Raw genomic sequence first — 26,510 nt, 5'->3', positions numbered from 1 at the left:
GACACAGCAAATCCATGATATAAGAACTATCAGGTATTTTTTGTAGATTTATATTCCTGTAGGAGTGAGGAAGGGACAAGAAGGAACGTAGCCAATAAAGAAGCATTGGCTAATTTAAAAGTTACCACTCCATCATAAAAATTAAAAAGTTTTATGGGTCGAAGGACACTAGCTAGAAAGTGAAGAAAAATGACAGAATGGCAGAAAGTATTTATAAATCATATTTGATAAGGGTCTAGTACCTAGAATATAAAAAGAACTATTACAACCCAACAATTAAAATACAAATAATCTAATTGAAAAATGGAAAAATAATCTGATTCGATATTTTTCTGAAGACAATATACCAAAGGCCAATAAGCACATGGAAAGACTCTCAACATCATTAATCATCACCCAAACCAAAATGTGCTACCGCTTTACACACCCCAGGATGGCTGTAATACAAAAGATAATAACAAATGTTGGTAAGGATGTGGAGAAACCAAAAACGCTCATAAATTGCTGGTGGTGATATAAACAGCACAACCATTGTGGAAAACAGTTTGACAGTCCCTCAACAAGTTAAATATAGTTACCATAAGACCCAGCAACTCGGTTCTAGGCACATGCCCAAAAAGAATTTAAAAGATGTCCATACAAAAACTTGAACATAAATAGCAGCATTATGCATAATAGCCAAAAAATGGAAGTAATCCAACTATCCATCAATTGATGAATAAACAAACTGGTATATCCATATAATGCACTATCGTCCAGCCATAAAAAGGAACCAAGTATTGATACATGCTATAATATGGATCAATCTTGAAAACATCATAATAAGTGGGAGAAGCCAGACACAGAAAACCACATATTATATGACTACATTTATATGAAGTGTCCAAAATTGGTAAATCTATAGAGACAGAAAATAGATTCATGGTTGTGAGGAGATGGGAAGAAAGGGAATTTAAGAGTGACTGCTAATAAGAATTTTTTTTTGGCGGGAGGTGGGGGAGGAGTGATAGAAATGTTCTGGAATTAGTGGTGATGGTTCCACAATATTGTGAATACACTAAAAGCTACTGAACTGTATACTATATAATAGTTAAAACAGTAGATTTTTTTTAAAAGTTGGAATGTTTTTTTTTTAATATATTTTATTGATTTTTTACAGAGAGGAAGGTAGAGGGAGAGGGTTGGAAACATCAGATGAGAGAGAAACATCGATCAGCTGCCTCCTGCACACTCCCCACTGGGAATGTGCCTGCCACCAAGGTACATGCCCTTGACCGGAATCAAACCCAGGACCCTTTAGTCCCCAGGCCGACGCTCTATCCACTGAGCCAAACCGGCCAGGGCAAAACAGTAGATTTTATGTCATGTAAATTTTATCTGTTTTTTTTTTTAAGGTACCAATCTGGGAATTTGAGCTTAGTCCCACTAGGGAAGCCTGGGAATCTGGGTAAACTGATCACAGATGTTCAAGAGGTGAGGATGCTGGGATATTTATACCCCAACTCCCCTCAGTCAGTGACGGCAGGTTGCTTCCAGGAGGCATACATTCCTTGCACTTTTGGCCTAACTGCCAAAGGAGCTCTGGTGGCTAGAGATCGTCCTTAGGCAGATAAATGTTGGTGCTGACAGACGACAGGCCAGTGCGGCCCCGAAAGGGTATAGGCAGGAGATCCAGGCAGTGTACTGACAATCTGCTACTCTCTCATTGAGTTGTCTTGGGATTAAATAAGAAAATCTGTGTAAAATTCTTCACAGTGCTAGACACAGAGAAAGCTCTTAATAAATGTGAGCTGTTTTTACAGAAGATTCAATAAGGCTAAATAATTTGATCAAAATTGCATAGCCAATGCAAGACAAAGCGAGGATTTATGCAGATCTGTCTATACCATGCAGTCGTTCACATAGAGAATCATACTAACCAAATTTGTAAACATGCCTATAGGATGGCAATCATGTCTTGAGGACATTCAGCAACTATAACAAATATCTTTGTATCTTTACTCTCTCTCCTGCCCCTTATGTGTCTTCAATGGGGACAGCAGCTGCTTGTCTCACAAAAAGGCCTCGAGGGCAGATATTCTGTCAGCTCAAGTTGCCCAGGATCTGAATATTACATGGTTTGTTGTGTAGGTGCTTATTTGAGATTCAAAGCCTGCACATTTGCTGACAGTTTAGTCCAAAGGACCAAGACACAGTACACCTGAGGCTGCAGGAGCAGCAGGACGACACTTGCCTCACCCACATGTCGGTCCCCCTGTTCTCCTCTGGAATAATCTGACTTTCAGTGACTCAATGAAAGAGGTGCGCTAGCAGAGGAAAATGGCAGGAATCCCTTCCCAAAATGCCCGCCTGAACTCCCAGAGGGTTGACGTGAGGATGTGGGGCTGCAGACCCCAAGCCTACCTGATCAGGTAGTGGTTGATAATGGTGTCAAAGTAGCTGTAGTACACGGCATTGTTCACGTGGCCATACTGGTCATTGTCCTGCCACCTCGTCTGGATGGGCAAGAAGTACCCATAGGCCTCCTGGTGACGATGACAATCTTCAACCCGCTGGTTCTCTGATGATGTAGTCAAGAAACGGACATTCCTAGGAAGCATCCTCCAAACCCAAGAGGCCATAGTCGGTGATTGCTGCCTTGAAGGGTACCTTCAAGTGAAAGGGCAGAAATCTTTAGCTTCACAAAAGCGATTGCATTAAATTTTGGCCATTGATTTCAGAAGGAAATTAAAGTTTTTCCCCTAAGAAATAAATCTTCCCTGATAATGCAGGTCCTTGTCATAAATCTATTTACTGTTCTTATTATTGTTATTGATTTGGGAGAAAGGAAGGGAATTATTTTAGCCTTATATTTATATATCTTTATAAATATTCTTAAATTGGACCATACAACACAAGTTATTTTGTAATCTTTTGTGCTTAACAATAGATTATTGATATGTTTAAATACTCTCCTACATCATTTTAATGTTGAATTCCATTACATTCCACTGTATCAAAGCATCACAATTTATAAAATCCTTTATCGCATATAGAGGATTATGATTCCAATTTTGTTGACTCGGATTGGAATTTTTGTAAATAAACCTTCACACACACACACGTGATTATTTTCTTAAAATAAATACCTAAAAGCAGAATTGCTGGGTCAAAGGGCAAATAAATTGTTAAGGATTTTGATTTAATAATTTATACCACCCCAACAGTGGCCAATTTCCTTGTCAATTTTAAAATGTTTTGTCAATTTGACTGTGTTCTCTCATTTCCATATAAATTTAATGAAATGTGCTAAATGGAAAGATGACTACTGCTACCAGCTATGATGGAATAAATAGTATCAGAATAACCCTTCTGTTTGAGAACAACTATAAAAGTGAGATAAAATGTAAAAGAAGAGCCATGTGAAGGCGTGAGGAAATAATCACGGTAGCGGGACTTTATAGGCTGCAACCCTGGGGACAGGGTAACACACTGCAGTGAGGGTGCACTTGCTACTGTTGTTTCTCATCAGGGTATCTGCCAATTTACTATGTGGGGAATAAAGGCTGAAGAGATAACAGCAACCTAGAGCTTGCAGTGGTCTTGCTGTGTTGGAAGAGGTGACACAAATTGAAAGGCCAACATCCTGGAGAAGAGTGAGCTGCAGAGAAGTGAGCCTCATAGTGCAAATTTCCCCAAAGGCATTTGCTGACTCCTAAGCTGCACGTGCTCCAGTGAGACAGAGAAACCAGCAGAAAGCAACTGCTGCAAGGCTAAAAGCCTAGGAAGGAAATAGAAGTCTCACTGTGCTGAGGGCTGCCAAGGAGGAAGGTAAAGACCCCAGACTTTAAGTTTCGACCCCAAAAGGGCCACTTCCTTAGAGTGAGAGCAAACCCTATATGGACCAGCCTTGAGCGAGGCTGTCTACCCAAGCATCACCTCTTAGCCAGTGGAAACCTAAATCATCTCTGCAGGAAAACAGCACCATCCAGAGTCTCCACAACGTTTTAGACACAAAGTCTAACATTCAGTTAAAAACTACCAGGCCTATTAGGAAAGAAGAACAAATGACCAAAGCCCAAAAGAAAAGGCAATAAAATTGTCCCGCAGACTCGCACTGATTTTAAAATAACTATGATTAACAGGCGTCAAAGATAAAGGGAGTCTATGCATCCCAAATACACAAAGGACTCTAAAACACAGAGAGGAAAGATAAAAAACAATAAAAATTAAGCAAAAGTCACACACAATTCACAAATACAGATTTTTAAATGACCTTTAAACATATGAAAAGATGGACAACTTCAGGCATCATTAAGAAAATGAAAATTATAACTATGCTGAGATACCTTTTCCCAATGATTAGACTTGGTAAAAATTACAAAGCTTGACAGCACATTCTCTTGACAAAGACACAAGGAATGAGACACTCATACATTGCTGGTGGGAGCGTCCTGCCTTATGGGAGAAGAATTTAGCAACCTCTAACAAAACCACAAGTGGGTTTACCTTTTGCCCACATCTAAAGTTACCTTGAAGATATACTTTCACCAGTACAAAAGTCGATATGAACAAGGTACATCTGCGTTTGCAATTGAAAACTATTGGGGGGGGCGGGGGGACTCACATAGGACATTGGTTGAATAAACTCTGATACATTCACACAATGGTATACTATGCAGCTGTACATGAAAACTAAAGAATATGTGATATGGAAATCTTGGTTGTCAACCAAAAAAAGCAAAGTGCAAAAGACTATATATAGTATGCTACTTTTGTGTAAGAAAGAAGAGGAAATAAGATAATATAAAAGTATTTATTTACACTTACAAAAAGCAATTCAGGAGAGTTGAACCAGAAACTAATGAGGGCACATTAACAAGGTAGACAGGGTGGAGGAGGGGTAGTAACACTCTTCTGAATACAGCTTTTTGTGTAATTTTGGGTTTGGGAGCTTTAATGTTTTATATACTCACCCAAGATGATGATGATGGTGATGACGAAGAATTTAAACCTAAAATGGAATACAAACAGAAACAAGTGAGCCTAACTATATGTCAAATGAATAACATAATTACACAGAAGAGAAAAAATAACTACTTTTGAGTACAGGGTTCTGATTATATACCCTCAAAGAAAAATCTTCTAACAAATATTGAACACTGGTTAGGAGGTTATGTTTTTTATATTGACAGAATCTAAGCCTGGCAAATGAGTAAATATACTAAGGATAATTTAGCCAGATTTCTCACTTACAAAAAGGACTTGCAAACACCGGAAAGAGAAAGACCAAAATGAACCTTCAAATGTTAGGTAAGATTTGGGAGTCTAGTATTAATGCCTAGGTTAGGGATAGAGATAAAGACAGCCCTCTTTTCCTTGCCCTTTTGAGCCCTGCGGCACTCCAGCAGCAAGATAAGCACACTCAGTGTCCAGATCTTATTTTCTAAATACCGTTCTACACAAAATGGAACCAGGACTCCTTGAAGAAATGACTGGTCCCAATGCCTGGGCAGATAAAGTAAAAGGTAACCCTGGAACATCTCATTGTTCCAGAAAGTTAGGAATGTTTGAAGAATGAGGGGTATGACAAAAGTAATCTGTGATAGAAACCAGAAGATTGTTACCTCGGGTAGGGACAATGACCGGGAAGTGGCACAAAGGTGGCTTCTGTACTGTTAGTGATATTCTACACTGTGGTCTAGATGGTGTTTACATAGGCATGTTACTGTGTAGAAATTAATCAAGCGTATTCTTTTATGACTGTATTGTATTTCGATTAAATGTTTCCCCAAAACTGTGCTACATGGAGAGAAGTTACAGGATTACAATAAATTAAATCTCTAATATCCAGAGCGCGCGCTCTCTCTCTCTCTCTCTCTCTCTCTCTCTCTCTCTCTCTCTCTCTCTCATTATTCAGGGAATTTATCTCTTGTACATTCACCCTAATACAAACTCAGAAAACTTGAAGAAGTCAAGATTCTTCTTTAAGCCACATAATGACCTGTTATATTGGTTGCTTTGTGGATATGTGCATATTTATATGGCCCCCAAATAGATAATGATGAAGACAGACTTAGCTCTCACATAGTGGAAGCACAAGTAATGACTTAGAATCCTTGATGATCTGAAAATAACCTGCCATCTAAATGACATTTAAAAGGAGAAAGTTCTTAAACTTGTACATTTTTGCATTAAATTTTCCTAAGGAATCAACCTTCATCATCTGTACCTTTTGGCAACACAAGGCTAATATTCATCCACTTGAACGCATACAAAAATCTCAAAATGAAAGAAATCTCTGCATGAGTGACACTGAGTACTAGGTGGCATTCTGACTGACCACTATGAGAAAGTCGAGGGAAGTAATTTTTTAAAATAATTTTAAAGAACTTCATTAAGTAGCAAAGCTCACTGGCATAATCCAAAGAAAATCCATTTTGATACCTGCTTCATGCTCAGATTTCATAAATACTATCAGGAGCTTTCCCAAGCCTTTGGGAATGCGCTCTGACTCCACAAAGTCGCCACAAATGGGCACTTTCCTGAAGTCTAAGCGTGTGGGGGAGGAGGATCCTGCCATGCAAATAAATTCTCAGGAAGCTGTGAAAATATTCGCTATTTTGCTCAATTTATTCCAGGCCAAAATATAATAGTACATTATAAATCTGTTTTGATTTTACTTAATCTAATGAAAAAATGTTCATCTTTTTGATAAGTGCTCATTAGCCATTTTTTCCTGACATAAACAGACAAGAAAGATGTTCTCGTGCTACATTTAAAACGCAACTTAGCTAATTACAGTGCAATGACTCAAAGAACAAAATCAATGCACTAAAGTTTCTCACTTGAATTGTCTTTAGAGTTGAATTAAAAAAAAATCCAACAAAAAAAATTTAAAGGGCCCTAGCAGTGTGTTTTACACTTAGGTTGAATAATGTTTAAGTAAACAAAGGCTGCATTTTAGTACGTGATTTAAAAAATATTAAATTTTCTCAGGTCAATTGCTCTCCAAAAATAGTTGCTGAATTTACCAGCAAAAATCTCAAAATAGAAGAAAGCCCTTTCTTGGAAGGGGTGATAAATTTGCATAAGCACTTCACCCTATTTCATCTGTCCTTTGTGAGACCAGAAGCTGCAAGGAGATAATATTTGGTCAGCGTTGGAGCCAGAATAGGACCAGGGAATAGCAAGAAATTAAGATCTATTTAAGAATCAAACTTACTTACAGGCCAAATTTATGCCCAGGACTTTTAGGAATATCAGATAATCTTGGGCTTTTTGAATCACAGAGTATTGATCTACTGAAACATTACACTGAATGAGTCTAAAAACATTAGTGCCATTTTCCAAAGCACTTGGTTTATGCTCCAGGAAGAATTTTGACTAATCTAACTCCTTGGATATCTCAAATCTGGCCACATGACTCAAACTATCACTTCATTGATTTTTAAAATTGTGTTTTATTATGAAATATATTTTCCTGAAACTAGAAACTTTACAATGATTGTAGATCTATGACAAATAAATTATGTGTATTGTACCCACTTATTACGTGCCAGCTCCCATGCCAAGGGCTTCACATACATCATGCCATTTAATCTTTACAGCACATCAATTCTCATTTTAAAGATGAGGAAATTGATGCTAGGAGATGTTAAGTAATTACCCCAACAACTAATCTTTGTGATGTTTTGCCTTGGAGTTTGGGTACAATACACATAATTGGGTGCCACAGAATTTTAGTAATTAGTTTATGTGTACCATGAGATGAAAAGGGTTGAAAATCGCTGGTATAAGAAATAAGTTTCTAACATAAAAAACATTTAAAATTCACAAAATTGAAAACTGCAACAATGTGGGGGTAAATTGTCTGTTGTTACGAGTTGACAAGCAGCATAAACCCACACACTCACCCTAAAGTCCCCCCTCCAACATGGATTATCAGTGGGAGGAAGATGGGCTGGATGTCTTATAAATTCACTTCTGACTGTATGACTCTGGATTTGAATCAAAATCTACTGTAGAATATGAACAAAAGAATCATGCTAGCCATCAGGAAGGCCCTCCTCTCCTGTCAGCTCAGCCTCAGAAGACTAGATCATAAGAGCCAAAGGCAGTGAACCCAAAGCATTGCAAAGATACGGGATTCCAGAACGGAGAAGACTCAGTTGGCCAGAGGCCACAACCTAGAGTGCTGGGTTGTTCTGCTCAGCTCCTAGAAGCCAAGTGCAAATTGAACCGACAATCAATCAATATTCATCGGGTCCAGGATTATAAAAAACTACAGAAACGGTCCCAGAAATAAGACTGAGATGTGGGAAATGGGCTGTGAGATCATTAAGGATGACAATGACCATGAACCTTCCTTTTCCCCTCAGGAGCTGGGCTGCCAGGCCTGGGTTTCATTCTGAGACATTGTTCTTCAGTCCCTTTTCTAGAGAGTGAGGGCCATGCTTTGAACAGCCACAGCAGTTAATTCTGAAGACAGTGACTGTACAAGGCTGGTGATGGTTCTCACAATCCTGGTTCCTTTTATAAATTATTCAGTCCAGGAGCCCCTGGAATGAATATTTTTAAAGTTTGCACTTGAGTTCTTGGAAGTAAAGTACACCAAAGCCAAATAAATAAACACATCTGAAAAATACCTGTCCTTCTCAAGCAATTAAAAAATGCATTGTTATTTGTAAAGCTACTCTCTGTTTCCTTACAGATGAGTGTTAACTTTGTCCCCAGTCAAAAGCTTTTTTATGCATTCCATTCCAAATTGCCAGGCTGCCTACAAAATTTGCAATAAAGCAATTAGAAGCCGCAGAGTAAATAAAATGTGTCCTGTAGAATGGCAGGGGCAGGAAGCAGATCAGAAATATTCACACTGTCAGGCTGTTCCCTGGCTTTTTCTGTGTGTTGTTCATGTATACTAATGTGTGGACAAGAGGGTTGAAAACATTTTGCTAAGAATGAAACCCTAAGATTTATACATAATTTCTAAGCTTATCCTTGGGAAAGAAGCCACAATCTGTTTTCAGACAAGTGTAAAACACTTGCAATTCCCTTTGAAAAACAACGTCCAATCTTCCCTTAAATTGAGATGCCAGAGCAACTAGATTGTGATTTAAATCAGAGAACGAAATTAGTCCAGGTACACCAGGGTGGAAGGAGAGACAGTGCAGACACTGGTAAATGGCCTATGAATTCAAAATGTCGAATCTTCCCCCCACCCCAGCCAATTTTGACTTCCAACAAATTAGAGAAATAAATTGGCAGTTCACCTATGATTCACCGGTAAACAAACATTTTTCACCAGCTACTTCGTGACTATCTTTTGAGCTGAGCTTTTTTAAATTCCATAAAGGACGGGGTTGTAACAATAACTCTCAGAGTTCACAATAAGCGTTGGCAGGGTTCTAATGAAAAACAAAAATCTCCACCTAATTCAGGCGTGGGGAACCTTTTTTCTGCCAAGGGCCATTTGGATATTTATAACATCATTTGCAGGCCATACAAAATTGTCAACTTAAAAATTAGCCTGCTATATTTGATCAAACATTTAATTAACTTCCCCCTAATGCCTTGGCAGGGCCAGACCAAAAGATTTCTTGGGCCTTATACAGTGTGCAGGCCAGACGTTCCCCACCCCTGATCTAATTCCAACGATTCGCCATAGTAACATAGAACTTCATATTATTAATACTGGTGTGGCCTGAGGGAGAGATAGAATCTCAGTGAGGAGCAATCTGACAACGTCAGCTAAAATCCTGCATCTCTGATCAAACCAAAGCAATTCAGGTTTCAAGTTGGGTTCAAAAAAGCATAAACATGGACCAACGCCAAGGATGGACTTGGCCAAAGGTCTACAGTTGCAGCAGAAATGAACTGACTGTCCTGGTTGGATAGAGGCTCTGCTGGCTGAGATTTTGTTGTGCTCTGGGAAAATGGGCCCATTTGTTGGTCCTTCTGACAAAGCCGGATTAAGGATTTGACCTCCATATTCCCATAAAACTCAGTACACCTAGGGAAAATCATACTCCCAGACTCATCAGCTCTTCTCCTTGAATTCTATAGCCAGCGAAGATCTCTGCTAGCAGAGAGCTGGGGGGTTGGGTGGGGATCATTCTGATTGGAGGAGTTTCTATTCCTCAGAGGTGTCTTTATCTCAGCTAATCTATCCCATTGGCAGGTTGGCCGAAACCAAACCTATCTCTTCAAGGTAAGGGCACTCAGGACTCAGCCCAAGGTGGCATCTACAGTATTTAGTCCAAAACTTTGCCATCAAGAGAGCACACACTCTGCCTAGTAGGGCTTGTGTGGCTCCCCTTTTCTGCCCCCCCACACCCCCCCCCCCCGCCACTCCTCTCCTGTGGAAGGCATTGATTCCAGGCAAGGGGCTATATAGCCAAAGACAAGAGAACCTTCTACAAAATAATTTTTGCAAAAGGTCAGGTAGGGAAAAGGGGTGTGTGTGGAGGGATGATTTTCCACCAAATCTTACATCCTAGCATTAAATTCTGTTCAAGTGGGCTTTTGTCAAAAATTGGTCCAAATGCTGGGAAGTGATAATCAACTGAAACCAAAGTGGTCCTTCTTTAGAGAAAGATTTCAAGTTCACCATCCTTTTTTATGGGAGAGGTGGGTCGGGAGGTGGGAAAGTGGTTTTTTAAAAGACACAGCCAATCACAAATGTGCTGATCTAACTTTGTCAACGACATTTCACCCCAGATGGCAAGTGAAGGAGACACTAGGATTTAAGGCACCTAGACACTTGACAGCAGAATATGAAGACATTAAGGGGGAGGGGGAAAAAACCAAACAAGAATCCTTAAATTGCATTACTTCAAAAGCATATAAGTCTAAAAGCAATCTAAGATACAATTTTAAGAATAATAAGCATCTGAACCTCCGAGTAATATGAACTTCCAAAGGCAGAGAATGGAGATACTGACTATATCTGAATCTGTTCAGAGACTTTATTCCAGGGCACAAGGCTGAGCTGCTGCAATGTACACAAGTGGGGTGCAAAGTCAATGGGATTACATTCTCCTAATTATTTTCTGCTTGAGCTGTACAGCACATACACAAAATGAGATCAGCCGGGACTTGCCTCTCTAACAAATCACTCAGATTTAAACATTGCTCAAATAAACAAAGTGGGGGGAGGGGGGGCACAAGGCTGGGAAAAGGCAGAGAAGGGCTTCTTCAATCACAGTTGCAAGGAACAAAAACCTGGAGGGGGGAAAGAGTTGTTGGACCGCCACCAAATCTCCCCCACTGGAGACAAGAGCCCATCTGCTGAGCTCGGCAACTTCGCTTTAACTACCATTCAGCTTGCATCTCTGCAGAGATCTGTCTGCAGAGCTGGCAGATGGACCCCTGCTTCCCCGAGTCGCTGTGTTATTTGTTTAATAAATTTAATTAATATCCATACTGCATTGGATTGCTCCCAGAAAAGGAGCCCAAGTGCTCCCTTTCCCCAATAGCTACATGATGAGTGATTTCCCAGCAAAGAGCAGATAACGGTACCCCGGGGCCCCTGAAAAAAATTAAAGTACCATGTGCTTACATTACTTTGCATGTGCTAATTTTCTGCAGTACACTAATATACTTTGGATGGGTATTTTAACTTCATGAAAGTATGCAGTTCTAGAAAACTTTCTGATCAGTTATATTTGTTGGAATATTTTTAAAAGAATCTAATTTAACCACATTTGTTGTTGTTGTTTTTTAACCCTCACCCGAGGATATTTTCCTACTGATTTTTAGAGGGCGTAGAAGAAAAAGGTAAAGACAGAGAGGAATATCAATGTGAGAGAAACACATTGATTGGTTGCCCCTGCGTGCGCTCCAACCAGGACCCGGGCCGAGGAGGAGCCTGCAACCAAGGTACGTGCCCGGGTCATGAATGGTAAGGAGGTTCCCTTTGGCAAACAGCTAGCTCCACAACCGACCGTTGTTAACAAAGTGAGACACCTCCCTGATCATATTGAACTTGAATTATTTCCTAAGCTGAAATATGTGGTGCTTGCAAACATGGGAAACAGAAAGGGTCTTAGACAAAATCAAGGCGGTAACATGCTCCCTCTTCATTAAGCGGTAATGGAGTCCCTGCGATCAGCAAGTATGAATTAAATGTGTTTTACTCATCCTGCTACCCAATGTCATCCTCTCTCTCTTGTCTGTATAGTTCATCTTAACCTAGATTCCCCATAGTGTGTTGCAAGAAAGAATAGTCGTTTGAGGATATAAAAGTCTAGGGAACATTATGTCAAAGAAGGATAAAGGGGGGCTGCTACCATGACCATGGCCTCCAGTAGCAGTGGCCTCCCTGCAACCCGTCTCCTGTCCCGCTCCTTCCTCTTGCAATGGAATGGAATTCAGCATTGTTCCTATACCACTTCCCAGAAACACCTGTATGTTGATAAAAATACAGAGGTTATTTGCCAGGGTTTCACCTGCACCTTTCATAGCCAATAGGCACTGGGAACAAAACAAACGAGGGGCCTGCTATGGAGCTGTACCTCAGCACCCGCTCCAAGGATGCCAGTGTTGCCGCCACCAAGACGGCCACCAGCAGCTTGGCTGCAGACAGCCAGCAGTGTGGAGATGTGGAAGAGAGAGGGAAAGACAGAGAGGAATATCTTTCCAGGCGTCAGGGCAGCTCACTACTGGATCTGCGTCTTGGGGTCAAGCTGCCTGGGCTCCCAGGGAACAATACTTCACACTCTAGTACAAAGTTAAGTGAAAGGCTTTTTCAACCTTCTTATGGTTTTAACCTGATTACTCCTTATTTTCGACTTTTGGAAAACAAATATAATAGTCTCCATGATCCACATTTAAGAGGATACCATTCATGCAAAGATATCCTGAAGAGATTAAACAAAGATGGCTACCTCACCAGCAATAATGAAGTTGTATGTGCCTGGATGGAATTGAATAAGTACAGGCAATATCTTACCAGTTTAGAATTACTAGTAGACTTGGAAAGAAATTATGAAAGAGAACAAAATTGCTTGCAAAGTAAGTAAATAAGCTACAAGAAAACAATAAACTACCTGGACTTTCTGATGTTGCACAGTTCCAAAACTGGTTGTTATTGGAGGATACCCAAACTTTTAAGGATCAGGAGCGATTCGTAAGGCTTAGATATTTGATATGGTAAGTAGGGAATTAGAACAATATGAGCTCACAAAGAGCAGCACCTACTCTGGATGGACAGAGAAGAAAGACAACAGTGGGAGCGAACAAGAAGAAAACTTAGTCTTCACAGAAAAATTTAAGAGAAATGGAAGACAAAAGAGATGCTACTTTTGACAAAGATTGGAAAAGACGTTAAAAGAGAAGCTAGGCTAGAGGAGCAATGGCAGAGAAACAGAGAAGACAGTGACAAGAAGACAAGCCCTTTTAGAGAAAAAAATGGCTTATCATTTACGGAAAAAAAAGGCAAGAAAATGGCTTTAAAAGAGAAGAGATGGTAACACTTTCCCCTGAACCTCCTTGTAAAGCACTGCTTAGAAATTATGAGTCAAGGTAAAAAGGTAAAGCCTTCCTCCTCTAAACTAAATAAAAGCATTTATTGTCAGCCTTAGGAGATAAAAGTCAAACGGTCTTCCTGCAAGCCAGTGAATCAGTTCCACAACCTCCCACAAGATTCTTCTCAAATAATGTGCAAAATGTGCCGGCACAGCCTTTGCCAAAGGAGCGGAAAAAACATCCCACTGTGTTTCTGTAATTCACTGATGAGTTTATGAGAGTCAATAATTTTCTTGTCAACAGAAAGATCTAATTTAACTCTCTTCCAGTTCGTTTTGTGTTTAAGTGATACCTCGCAGTTTAAATAAGAAGCCTTAATCAGGTAATGAAACAGCCAACCCTTGGCATCCTACTATGCAGTAAACAAAGGGGGCTATCGCAAATCCAGCCCCACTGTGTCCCAAACACCTCGGACCGCTGCATAGAGACTCAGTCCACAGTCAAGGATTAGTGGGCCTCTTACCCCATCAGGCCGAGCAGAAAAGGGAAAGGGAGAGGATGAAGGGTCCAAGCCCACTATTTCTCCCATGCCTTTCTCCAGTGTGTTCATTTTTTCCTGCCAAGAAAGCAAAGAAGCTTTTAAAATACTTTCATCATAATGACCTACTCCTCACGGGAACTCAAGAGAACCTAAGAGTCCACAACTGTCTTTAAAACAGATAAATACCACAAGCTACAACAAGGTGAGCACCTGTTTTTCACTTAAAGGCTAACTGCCCACTTCAATACAACCATCAGCTCCCCTCCTCCAACGCCAGGCCAGAGCTGTAGGCACGCATTGATCTGATCAGACACATTGACCCCTAGAAAGTAGTCCATAAGGTGACCAATCACGGAGCCTCTTCTCATTATGGGGCCAGCAGGGGCCCCTCTCTTCCCCTCCCCCTCCCTCCTTCCTCCTTTTCCTCCTCCTCCTCCTCCTCCTCCTCCTCCATCTGTAGTCCACATCTGGATTCTTCCAATGAGAAAAAGTAAAAAAGTAGTACTAGTAAATCCGTGTGTGTGTGTGTGTGTGTGTGTGTGTGTGTGTACATGTGTAGAAGCTTGTTAAATGTTAGGATTTGAAAATGGAAATTATGCAGTCCTGGCTGGCCTGGCTCAGTTGATTGAGCATCCTCCCATGCACAAAAGGTCACCGGTTGGATTCCCAGTCAGGGTACATACCTAGATTTTGAGTTAGATCCCAGATGAGGGTGTGTAAGGAGGCAACTTCTCTCTCTCTCTCTCTCTCTCTCTCTCTCTCTCTCTCTCTCTCTCTCTCTCTCTTTCTCAAATCAATAAAAACATACTGAGGAAGCCCAGAGGGTCAATCAACATGTCCCCCCAAGCCTAGGTTAAGAAATATCTTTGGTCCGAATGGCACTTTATAAGCACATCTTTTATAAGCACATCTGTTTTATTCACAAGAGGCCTCATACAACCTAAAACTACCAACATGTGCCGTAATTTACTACAAAATGTAAACAGAATGCTGTACCCAAGTACCATGTTTCTTTAGGCAGTTTGTAATAACCATGAGTAGATATATTATCCTGGCATTCACAAACGTGGGTGAGAACTGGGAGACATTTTCCATAAAGATTCTTAAAGACTCTGAGCCAAAGTACACAAGCTAAATGTGCTACTCATCAGACACAGTAGAAGGCTGAGACCTTCACTCAGGGCTTTAAAGATATTCTAAAGCTCACTTTACTGCAAGTAGGATTTTCACAATATGAATTTCACTCAAGCGCAAACTGAATAGAACCATGTCGGTATAATCCTCACATATTTCTGCCAGCTGGGATCCTGGATGTTGAGATGTGACCGCTTCACCATGGGCCTGAAACCCCAATCTGTTTCACATGGGTCACTGCACAGCCATCAGATGGAGACACCATGCGGTCACTACCCCACTGAACAGATCCAAACCACAGACGTCGAGGGGAAAGGCTGCAGCTCTCATTTCCAATCTCCCGAGCCATCCCCATCCCTCTGCAATGGAATATCAATAGAGAGACTAAATGAATTGTTTGCTTAATTGTGCTGTGCAAGCTGAATAATTGCACGCTTTCCAGAAAGGCTTTGTAACCAATGAGATGGCGTTGGATCTGCCAAAATCTTTACCTTGAAGCCAACATCTTTTCTTTCTGCAGTCTCTCTCCTATCACAAATAAGTGCAATCCTGGTGTTATTTCCAGAGAGGCAAAACCATGGCAGACACATCAGAAATCATGTCTTTCAAAATGGAAAAACCTCCATTAAGTTGCACCTACTGAGAACTGCTATCTTCATATATGCCAATGTAAAACCTATAGTCACAAACCCTGATTTAATCCATCACACACTGATACAGCCAAATAATCTACCTTTAGAGTGAGCAAAAGTGGCCCATTACATATGGTGACCACATGCTAAGAGGTAAGAGAAATGTGATGAAAATGAGGGGGGGTTGGGGGCCTATTTTTAAAATATCAAATATTATGCAAAAAGACTAGGAAGATGGAAAATTGAATATTCCTTATTTGTCAAAGTCTTTAGGGTGATAAAAATCAATTAGTATCAACATAGAAAATACTGACATAAGATATGTTGGGTGAAAAAAAATCCTTAAGAGTAGCAACAATAAAATTTTAGCCAAAGAAAACTCCATATTACTTAATCAGTCAAGAAAATAAGGCTAAAGGAGATGTCTCCATAACTCTTTTCCCCAAATGTGCTTGAAGCACTGAAAAACACAATGAAAGTTCTCAAAACAAAACATTTGCTTCTTGTCCAGCCAGCATGGCTCAGTGGTTGAGCGTTGACCTATGAATCATGAGGTCACAATTCAATTCCCAGTCAGGGCACATGCCCAGGTTGTGGGTTTAGTCCCCAGTACAGGGGCATGCAGGAGGCAACTGATCAATGATTTTCTATCATCATTGATGTTTCTATCTCTCTCTCCCTTCCTCTCTGAAATCAATTAAAATATTTTTTTTAAAAATATTTGCCTCAGGTAAAGAAACTATGTGTAGCACTTTATACTTATTTTATTTTCATTCAGTTATTTTTGAAAAGGAAGGCCTCAAAAATATAGTTCAGATTTTACACATCTCTCTCCCTCCTATCCTGATCTCCATCCATCCATCCCTCCTCCCAGAGGCAACCCCTATTCCTGGATTATGTTTCTTTGCAGACCAGGTATCTAAATATTCTTTACACTGTTTATTTTATCATAATTTTCCTTCTATATGATCTTTTCTCCTCGATAGGTCTATGTTTATACAGTTTGAGATTCTCCAACTGGCTGTTTCTTCTTTGATACTATGATTCCCCATGATACAGTCCAACTGACATGTCTTCCTAGTAAGATTAGAACATTAGAGGGACAATATGCTTCCAGATCAGACAAAATGTAAAAATGTGATTCTTTTTTTTTGAATTTTTAAAATATATTTTATTGATTTTTTACAGAAAGGAAAGGAGAGGGATAGAGAGTTAGAAACATCGATGAGAGAGAAACATCCATCAGCTGCCTCCTGCACACCCCCTACTGGGGATGTGCCCGCAACCAAAGTATATACATGCTCTTGACCAGAATCGAACCTGAGACCCTTTTCAGTCCACAGGCTGACGCTCTATCCACTAAGCCAAACCAGTTAAGGCAAAGATGTGATTCTTTATACAAATATCCTTAAAAAACCCAAGGGATTTAAACAAATGTAAAATATAATGTGTAGCTGCCACCAAAACAAAGTTCTAAGAGTGTTTGAGTCTTGACAGGACAGTGTCATCCTGATTCAAGTGCCAGACGCTTTGGATTTTGGAACATCCATCTCATCTGATTTTTCAGGTCTAGATTGCCCACAGCAATATTGGCCTGAGTACCTTTGAATGGTTTGGGAGTGAGAAAGAGATTATGGATGTTGGGAGAGGAGATAGGAGGGTGCCATGCACAGTTGGAGAAGCCCCCACCCCCAAAAGAGTCCTTGCTATGAAAATACCCAAAAGGAAGTAATATGCAAATTTCAAACATAGCAGATCAATGTTATTTCCCAAATCTGAGACTAAGGATAGTAAGGGAGAATAAAAAAGACCCAAGTTCTAGTCCTGGTTTTGTCATGAACTCCATGTACCTTCGGCCTAATCACCTTTAATTCAGTCTCATTTATAAAAGGGGACCTTGGCCTTGATAAGCTCTGTCAGGTCCTTTTCACCTTTAACCTTCTGAGTCCAAAATCACCATGCCAGTTGAGACTGTGCGAAATTGTCTTAATGAGAAACATTACAATTGTGTGACCCTAAAATGTTGTCAAATGTAGTTCCTAATTGATGAAATTAATACTCTTATCTAATCAATGGGCTGTTTCAGGGACCTAAGTGACAGTGATTGACTCTTACATCATTCTATACATCAAAGGTTCCAATGAGCCAGAAACACATGGGTGAAACAATCCCTGCTCCCACCCACCCACCCACCCACACACACACACACACAGGTTGGATATTTAGGGGAACAAAAGCTTATGGTTGCTTGCAAAGTCTTAATATAGATTCAAATAATTAAAACTACAAACTCAAACACAGACCTGGCTTAAGAACTCCTCTGACAAAAACAAGGATGAGAGGGAGGGGAAAAAAAGTAACAGCAACCTTATGGGAAATAGAAACCCAAAAATAAGGCTGCATTCATGTAAGAATCTAGAGCAGGAGTGGGGGACCTTTTTTCTGCCAACAGCCATTTGGGTATTTACTGTATCACATCATTCATGGGCCATCCAAAATTATCAACTTAAAAATTAGCCCACTATACCAGTATTTGGTCAAACATTTAATAAACTCACCCCTAATGTCTTGGTAAGGCCAGGCCAAATGACTTCACGGGCCTTATATGACCTGTGGGTCGGGCATTCCCCACCCCTGGTCTAGAGAAAAATACAGGAAAAGCTAACTCATTGCAGGTCCCCTGTTAAAGGGGATATTTAACAAACAAGTAAATTGAGGTGAAAGCAATCAAGGTGGTCCAGATATATCATTTTGTGAAAGATGGGAGAAGGAACTGAGGTTATGTATCTGGGAGCTAAGAAGACAGAGTAGAGATATGATTGGTATTTCAAATATATTCTAAAACTTCGAATAGGAAATGGAAACACTGTTGAATCTCAAAATCCTTGAAGAAATTATGTGTATTCTAGGTTAAATGTCATGAAAGATGTTCAGGAAGGGACTTCTGGTTAGATGGGAAACTGGACCAGGTGGCCCTTTCAATTCTACCCTTTTATTAATACTATGTGTTCGTATTAGTTGTGAGTGGTTAATATGGAATGATCCAAGTATTAAACAAATGCTCCCTGAGGAAAATGATGATGAGTGCATTGGCCAGAACTTTTCCAACTGTAAGTGGATGAAACCAACTCAAAATAGTTTGAGGGGGGAAAATAAGAAATTTAGTGGTGGGGCAAATCTCACTTCAAGCATGAATGATCAAATGACATAGTCAGGAATCTTTCCCAATCTTTTGGGTGAATTTCTCTGGCCTGGTGTCAGTCAGGCAGGCTGTCACCACGCAGGAACCCAGCCTGGCCTCTGTCTGTTCTCTAGTCTCGAAGTTGTAATTGACTTGGACTAACCTGGCTTCCGACACGAGCCTATTGTCTACCAAGTTACTGTGGACTTCGATTCACCAGATTTGGGTCACATGAACTGAGAAGACGGAATAGTTGATTTCTACAGGGAAAAGAAGGCTTCTGCAGTAAGGATACTGCAAAGATAAAAATAATAAATGTCCACTAAAATGACAACAATAAATGTGATAGATTTTTTCATTGAAACTTTAGTGGAATTCTGGGCCTATTCTAAATTTCAAAATAGGAAATAGAAACACTGTTGTATCTTAAAAGCCATGAGAAAATGAAGTGAATTTGATTCCAGGCTTTAATTTAAAATTCTAATACCCAGGCAAATAACAATTTTAACATGTCTGTCTTTTCAACAATTCCCTCCTTTTTCCTTAAGATGCCTCTGTTCACAGACAGCCTCATCAGGCAAAGTAATAGCAAATGAAGAGAAAAACATAAAATGTTTATTGAAGTGGATGAAAGCACAGCATGTACAGAAAAATTCTTCATTAATAGCTGAAGAAATCTTTCTCTATATTTAATATTTAGGTGACATATTTCTATTTCGAGAGAAGTAAACAGTATAGTCATGAATAGCAAACAGAAACACAAACTCATTTATTTGTAAAATAAACTCATTTTCTTTTCATATCAATGCAAAAAATGACCCAATGCCATATGTTTCATTTGCCATGATTCTAAGACACCAAAGCTATACAATTTCTAGATCATTAACTTGTCTTCCTAGTTCTCCACGTCTTACAGTTCTGCTAGGTAAGTGTTCATTCATTCACTTTGATAATGCTACCTTTTTTTTTTTATAGGCTTGGTATTTCATTTGCTCAATTACTCCATACAGAACTACAGCAGCCAGGATATAGGGGGGGAGCTGGGGAAGAAAAGGACTCACCCCACAGTCTCTCTAAAAGAACAAGAACTCAAGACTACACTTCTAATGGTTTCAAACAAAAGAGGATTTTGCCTTTTGCTAGTCTTGTTAGAAAAGGCATCTGTACCCCCTCATTTTATATCACTGGGGCTAGGCTGAATGCCAGCGTGCTCAGGCTAGCACAATGGTATAACATAGCAGCTTGTCAGCTATGTAAGTAGTGGGTGGCAAGACGGGGAAGTGGAAAGTGCCCCTGCGGTCATATGGACTCGTGGAAGGATCCCTGAAAAAGAAGAGGGGCAATTATGAGGTTACTAGTGGCCCGGTGCACAAAATTTGTGCACATTAAAAGGGGATTAATTAGAGGAAATATTTTAATATTGATATTTGCCTTTTCTCTATAATAGAAGTGTCAGAGATGAAAGAAAATTAGTAAAATGTATATGAAAATCTTCCTCCTGTCAGACTCTGGGGTGCACCATGGGACCCAGAGTCAAGTCCCCGCCCACCCACGTGCACCTCGAAATCGCGCGAGACCCAGACCTGGCCGGCCCCACCCCTATTGGACTAGATCCAGACCCGGCTGGTCCCACCCTTATCAAGCCCCACTGGGCGGGGTCACAGCTTCAGGTCCCCTGGCCCGACACCAGGCGGGGGATGCAGCCTGAGGAACCCCGTCAAGCCCCACTGGGCAGGGGGCGCGGCCTGAGGTCCCCCAGCCCCGGCCGGGACAGGGGGCATGCCTTGAGGTACCCCATCAAGCCCCACTGGGTGGAGGACATGACCTGAGGTCCCCCATCAAGCCCCGCCAGGCCAGGGGCATGGTCTGAGATCCCTCGTCAAGGCCCACCGGGCAGGGGGGCACAGCCTCAGGTCCCCCGTCAAGTCCTGCTGGACTGAGGGGGTGCAGCCTCAGGTCCCCCGTCCTGGTGCCGAGAGTGAGGTGCAGCTTCAGGTCCCCCATGAAGCCCCACTGGGCAGGGGGATGTGGCCTGAGGTCCCCCAGCCCAGCACCGGGGGGGGGGGGGGGGTGCACCTTGAGTTCCCCCGTCAATCTATCCCGGGCAGGGGGCATGGCCTGAGGTCCCCCATCAAGCCCCGCCAGGCCAGGGACACGGTCTGAGATCACTAGTCAAGCCCCACTGGGCAAAGGGGCACAGCCTCAGGTCCCCTGTCAAGTTCCGCTGGGCTGGGGGGTGCGGCCTGAGGTCCCCCAGCCCAGCACCAGGGCGGGGAGTGCACCTTGAGGTCCCTCGTCAATCCCTGCCGGGTTGGGGGGGCACAGCCTGAGGTTCCCCCATCAAACTCGACTAGGCAGGGGGCGCACTGTGAGGTCCCCTGTCAAGCCCTGCCAGGCAGGGGGCATGGCCTCCGATCCCCTTCAAGACCTTCCTGGTTGGGGGCACAGCCTGAAGTCCCCTGGCCTGGAACCAGGGCGGGGGGAGTGGCCTGAGGTCCCCTGTCAAGCCTTATGGGGGAGAGTTGGGGGGGCACAGTCTCAGGTCCCTGCTGATTGCCTTTTAAGGCTTATTATGGGAACTTGGCCTCTGCTGTGGATGCAGCCATCTCGTGTTACAGAAATCCCGTCTCCTCTGTGGGCACAGCCATCTTGTGTTACAGAAACACCTCACCTCCGCTGTGGGCGCCACCATCTTTGTAGTGGAGTGACGGTCAATTTGCATATTCCCTCTTTATTATATAGGATAGGTTATAACATCAGAGAAGCAGAATTCTGCAAATAAATCTCAAACTGTATCAATGGCTTCCGTAATGACATATAGGTAATGACCTAGTAATAGGTAATGATCGGTAATAGGCAATGACCTATAACATTCTGAATGCTTACCTAGAAGACCTGAAAGAGCTTCCGGTACAAAAGGCTGAATTGGGCATGCTAAACTGTGTTTACTGATACAGGGAAGTAAGACTCACATGCTTCCTCATATGTTCAAGGACAAAGTTTGAAACTAAAGAGGTTTGGGGAGCACTGCTAATTATAAGGGACAAACTATAGGGACAGAGCTTGCCTCATGATTGCATTTGTAACACTAAAAGCTTTTGTTCATTTATTTAGTCAACAGATAATAATGGCAGCCAAGTACCAGGCACTGTTGTTGGCCTCATTTGTAATCACTCCACCCATAAATTCCACCTGCTAAATATACTGAGTCACTCACAATTCTCAGATATTCTGTGCTCTGTCCTCTACACATAGCATTCCCTCTGCCTGGAATGTCTTTTCCATTTCCTACAGAGAGCATGCACGCGCGCAGACACACACACACACACACACACACACGTGCGCGCACACACACGTGCGCGCACACACACACATACACACAACCATTCCCTTTGTCTAGCTTCTAGCACAAATATCTCACCTTCATTCACTCAACTAAAAGGCTATTTCTTCCAAGAAGTCCTTGCCACCCCCTTTAATAATATGTGCTACTCTTCTCTGTCTCACTGCACAATGGGGCCTGTTTGCACGTCTCTTGTCAAGTGAGCTCTGGAGAGCAGAAACTGTGATGTTGAGAAGCATTTCTCTTTAGTGGTTATACAAGCCCTGGAAATAACTCCCTGGATTCTGATCCTAGGTCCATCTTTTAATCACTGCATACTTTGGGGCAATAACTTAATCTCTCCGGGCCTGAGTTTGCTCATCTTTCAGTGGAGATAGCATTAGTGCCTATCTCCTTGTGTTGTTAAAAGGATTGATCAATACATGTAAAGTGCTTACATTTTATATAGTGCCTTGCTCATAGAGCTCAATAATGTCAAATCTCTCTTGTATAAAGGTAGGAGAAATTTACCTATGTATATTCCCATTATATTGTAAAAGGGTATTATAATGAAATAACTTACCTCTTTAAAATCTTCAAAGATAAAATTAAGGTGACAAAGATGTATAAAAATAGAACCAAGTTAAAAGAAAAGTGACTACTGGAAGAAAGTATTCACAATGCAATTAACAAAGGATCTGTTTCTAGAAAAAAATAAAATAGAAACAAAAAACTTCCTATGAATCAATAGGAAAGGCAGAGATTACTACTAGAAAAATAGGCAAAGGATATTAATTATGAATAAGCATTTTATAGAAGAGGAAATATGAATGAACTAAATAACTATGCAATGATGCTCAAGGAAATAGAAATCAAAATGAGATACCATTTGCTATCCACTAGATAATGCCAAGTGTAGGTGAGGATGTGGGAAATAGAAATTCTCCTATAGTGCTGGTGGGCTAAACAGGCACAGCCATTTGGAGAGCATTTTGAAAAGGAAAGCTGAAGATGTGTAATTCCACTCCTGGGTGTCTACACCACAGAAGCTCATGGTCATATGAACAAGGAGACATGTCCCCAGATGTTCACTTACAGTATGATTTTTTAAAATTTATCTTTATTGTTGAAAGTATTACAGATGTCTCCCTTTATTCCCCCTCCACCCACTCCCACCCTCCAGTAGGATTTTTAATAGCAAGAAAATTAAACACAACTTAACTGCCCATCAGTTAGATGTAAATGCATCACAATGAATAAATCTCAAAAAATATAGTGTTAAAGGACAAAAGCAGGTTGCAAAGCATATTGATAGTAAATACAAACTGTACCACTCAAAACAATACCAAATATTATTTATGGATACATACAGATGTAGTAAATGTATAAAACCCTGTGTGGGAATGTGACATGGACATGACATGCAACCTTTAAGGTAGAGAAAGGTGTGAAAGAGACGAGGTGAGGCTTTGACTCACACTGGTCTGTTTTCTTTAAAAAATAGGGACAATGGAAATTTCAGGCAACTATGGCATAATATGAAATTTGGATTGTGGGTATATGGGTGACTAGAAAATTATTTTCTTTTATAATTTCTTTAAAATATTCAATAATCAAAGTTTTACTTTCAAATGAACTTCAAAATGAAAGTAGGCATTAGAAAATTAATGTTTCCAGATATATGCCAAGGAACTGGATATTCAGTTTCTATAGGTATATGCATACCTCAGAGACATTGTGGGTTTGGTTTCAGACCAGTGTAATATAGCAAGTACCACAATAAAGCGAGTTGTAATCTTTTTGCTGCTGGAGGATCTTGCCTTCAATTTGTAAAAAAATGCAACACCACTGAAGCACAATAAAGTGATGAGCAATAAAACAAGGTATGTTTGTAATTAATACCTTCACTTATTCCATTAAATGGATGACTGGTTGAGTGGATGGAGAGAGGCAGGGATGGATGGATGCATAGATAGATGGATGGACTGACATTCAAATATATAGACAGAAACAGAAGAAATAAAGTAGCTTAGAGAAGTGGAAAGTTTTAATAAAGTTATATAAAATGAAGAGCTTAGGATCTGGAGTCTGAAATCCCAGACTTAACCCCAGCAGGGCCACCTTGTGAATGCACAACACCAGAGGGCACCATCTACATAGACAACAATGTGAATGGTGCCCCTTGGAGTTGTGCAATGCCCCAGTCCTAATGGACAAATGCCTTAACCTCTCTGAGTCCTCATTTCTTTATCTGTAAAATGAGCCTAATCATAGTTGTGTCACAGGGTCTTTAGGAAGTCTAAATAAAACAACGTACATGAAGTGCTCCGCACAGAACCCAACACATAATAAGGAATGAGAATATGGTAATCGTCCAGGCAGTACTAAGAACGTGGACACTAAATCTAACATTTTAGAGCAGGTTAATGTCCACAGTAGCCCTAGGAGCTGACTCCTTAGAATTTAAAAAATCATCTACTTGCAGTAGAAAAATTAACATATGCACAGTTATATATACCTAGTCAGTTTGGTTGATCTTGATGACTTAAGTTTCCTGGCAGGCACTGGAGTGTGCTAAAGCAGCAGCCTTCCCCTCGGTCCTGGGTTGCACTGGAGTAGCTTAAGGGAATAGGGTTAGGCTGGGTTGCTAAGGGCCCAGATCCTCCCTCTGCTGCCATCAGAGCAAATGGCCTTCTGTGCCCTTAGAGGCAGGCGTCTCTTAGCTAAAGCAAACGATGTAAGACTGGAACCTTAATCCGATTTTATGTAAAACTTTTCTCAAAGCATCTATAAAATGTTCATGGTGCATTAACTTACACAAGCTCAGCCAAGATGTGGGCCTGGCGTGGGGAGTGGGCAGGAGGAGGCAGCAAATGTGGATGGGGAGAGGTCAGTCCTCGTTGGAGCGGATACCTGAGACCTATCCTCCTGGGCAGTGATGAGGGAGAGTGCAATGCTTGTGAGGGGACAGGCCTGCTGTCCAGGGAAAGAGGCGGAGCGCTGTGAGGCTGAGACCGTTGGAGGTGGGAGGGAGGCACCAAAGGAAGCAATTGTAGAAAGAAGCAGCAGTGCTCAGACATAGGCATGCCCTTCACCAAAGGGCCCGAAAGCTGAGAATGACCCTCCAGAACTCGTCCTTTCCTCTTCTGGAAAGAGAGCAGAAAAATAAGAAAAAGGCTTTATCCAAATAGCCAAGCTATTTAGCATAATAATTGGACAATAAGTAAGTGAGGAGAGAATCTATAATGGTCTGACCACTCAAGAGGACAAAGGAAAAAAGAAGAAAGCAGAGTAAGAGTTCACTTTATTTTTGTTTTAAATATATTTTAATTGATTTCAGAGAGGAAGGGAGAGAGAAAGAGAAATAGAAACATCAATGATGAGAGAGAATCACTGATCAGCTGCCTCCTGCATGCCCCACACTGGGGATGGAGCCTGCAACCCGGGTGTGTGCCCTGACCAAGAATCGAACGATGACCTCCTGGTTCATAGGTAGACTTGAGGCCCAGTGCATGAAATTCGTGCATGGGTAGGGTCCCTAGGCCTGACCAGCGATCAGGGACTGATCAGATTCCCCACCACCCTGCCTCCTCCTTCTCTCACTCCCTCAGCGCCCTGCTGCAGCCACTGGTCACCCACCATGTTCTGCGCTGCCCCCTGGTGGTCAGCGCATGGCATAGTGAGCGACTGAACTCGCAGTCTCCCAGTTAAACTCCCGAGGGGACACTTTACATATTAGCCTTTTATATATATAGATGTTCAACCACTGAGCCATGCCAGCCAGGCAGACTGCACTTTAGACCATAACCAAGCCACCGCCCCCTGAGACACAACTTCCAGCTCCCTCTGTTCAGGCAGGTAGACACATAGAGTCACACTTATATATGTGGGTCTATAAATGGTTTCATTTTATTCCACAGTAAAATGAGTTGATAGTGCATCCATATTGCAACAACATTCTCTAGCAAATGCCCTAATTAGGAACCCTAACTATCATTTCATTATTTCAAAACTGTCCAAGTCTGGGTAGACCCCAAAGACCATCTGGAACCTGGACATATGCCCAGGCAGCAAGGAACTGTCCTTCATTAGACCTCTCCATGGCCCACCTATTTGAGAGACAGAAAGGGTGGCAGAGAGTTATATGGTGAATACACTGGAAAACAGCATTCCAGGTCAGACATTTGGTTTTATGATTTTATCTTCCTTGTGACTGACCATGTTCATAAAACTTCAAAGGAGATTTTTCTGGTG

The 26,510-nt window shown here is 41.4% G+C and overlaps 1 protein-coding gene across 1 annotated transcript in view; it reads right to left on the bottom strand.

The window, feature by feature from the left end:
* Window positions 1-26,510, bottom strand: part of LOC308524029 (uncharacterized protein) — a 124,106-nt gene that overhangs the window by 71,776 nt on the left and 25,820 nt on the right. The window contains exons 2-3 of the mRNA XM_081098166.1: window positions 4,956-4,993; window positions 2,404-2,649 (exon numbers count right to left, since the gene is read on the bottom strand). Of these exons, the coding sequence (XP_080954292.1) occupies window positions 2,404-2,621 (218 nt within the window). The 5' untranslated portion in view covers window positions 2,622-2,649; window positions 4,956-4,993. The remainder of the gene's footprint in view (window positions 1-2,403; window positions 2,650-4,955; window positions 4,994-26,510) is intronic.

The sequence above is a fragment of the Myotis nattereri genome (genome assembly GCF_964212035.1).
Source record: "Myotis nattereri genome assembly, chromosome: 9".
Taxonomy (NCBI): Eukaryota; Metazoa; Chordata; class Mammalia; order Chiroptera; family Vespertilionidae; genus Myotis; species Myotis nattereri.
The sequence above is the reverse complement of the archived record's forward strand: the minus strand, read 5'-3'. Positions and strand labels throughout refer to the sequence as shown.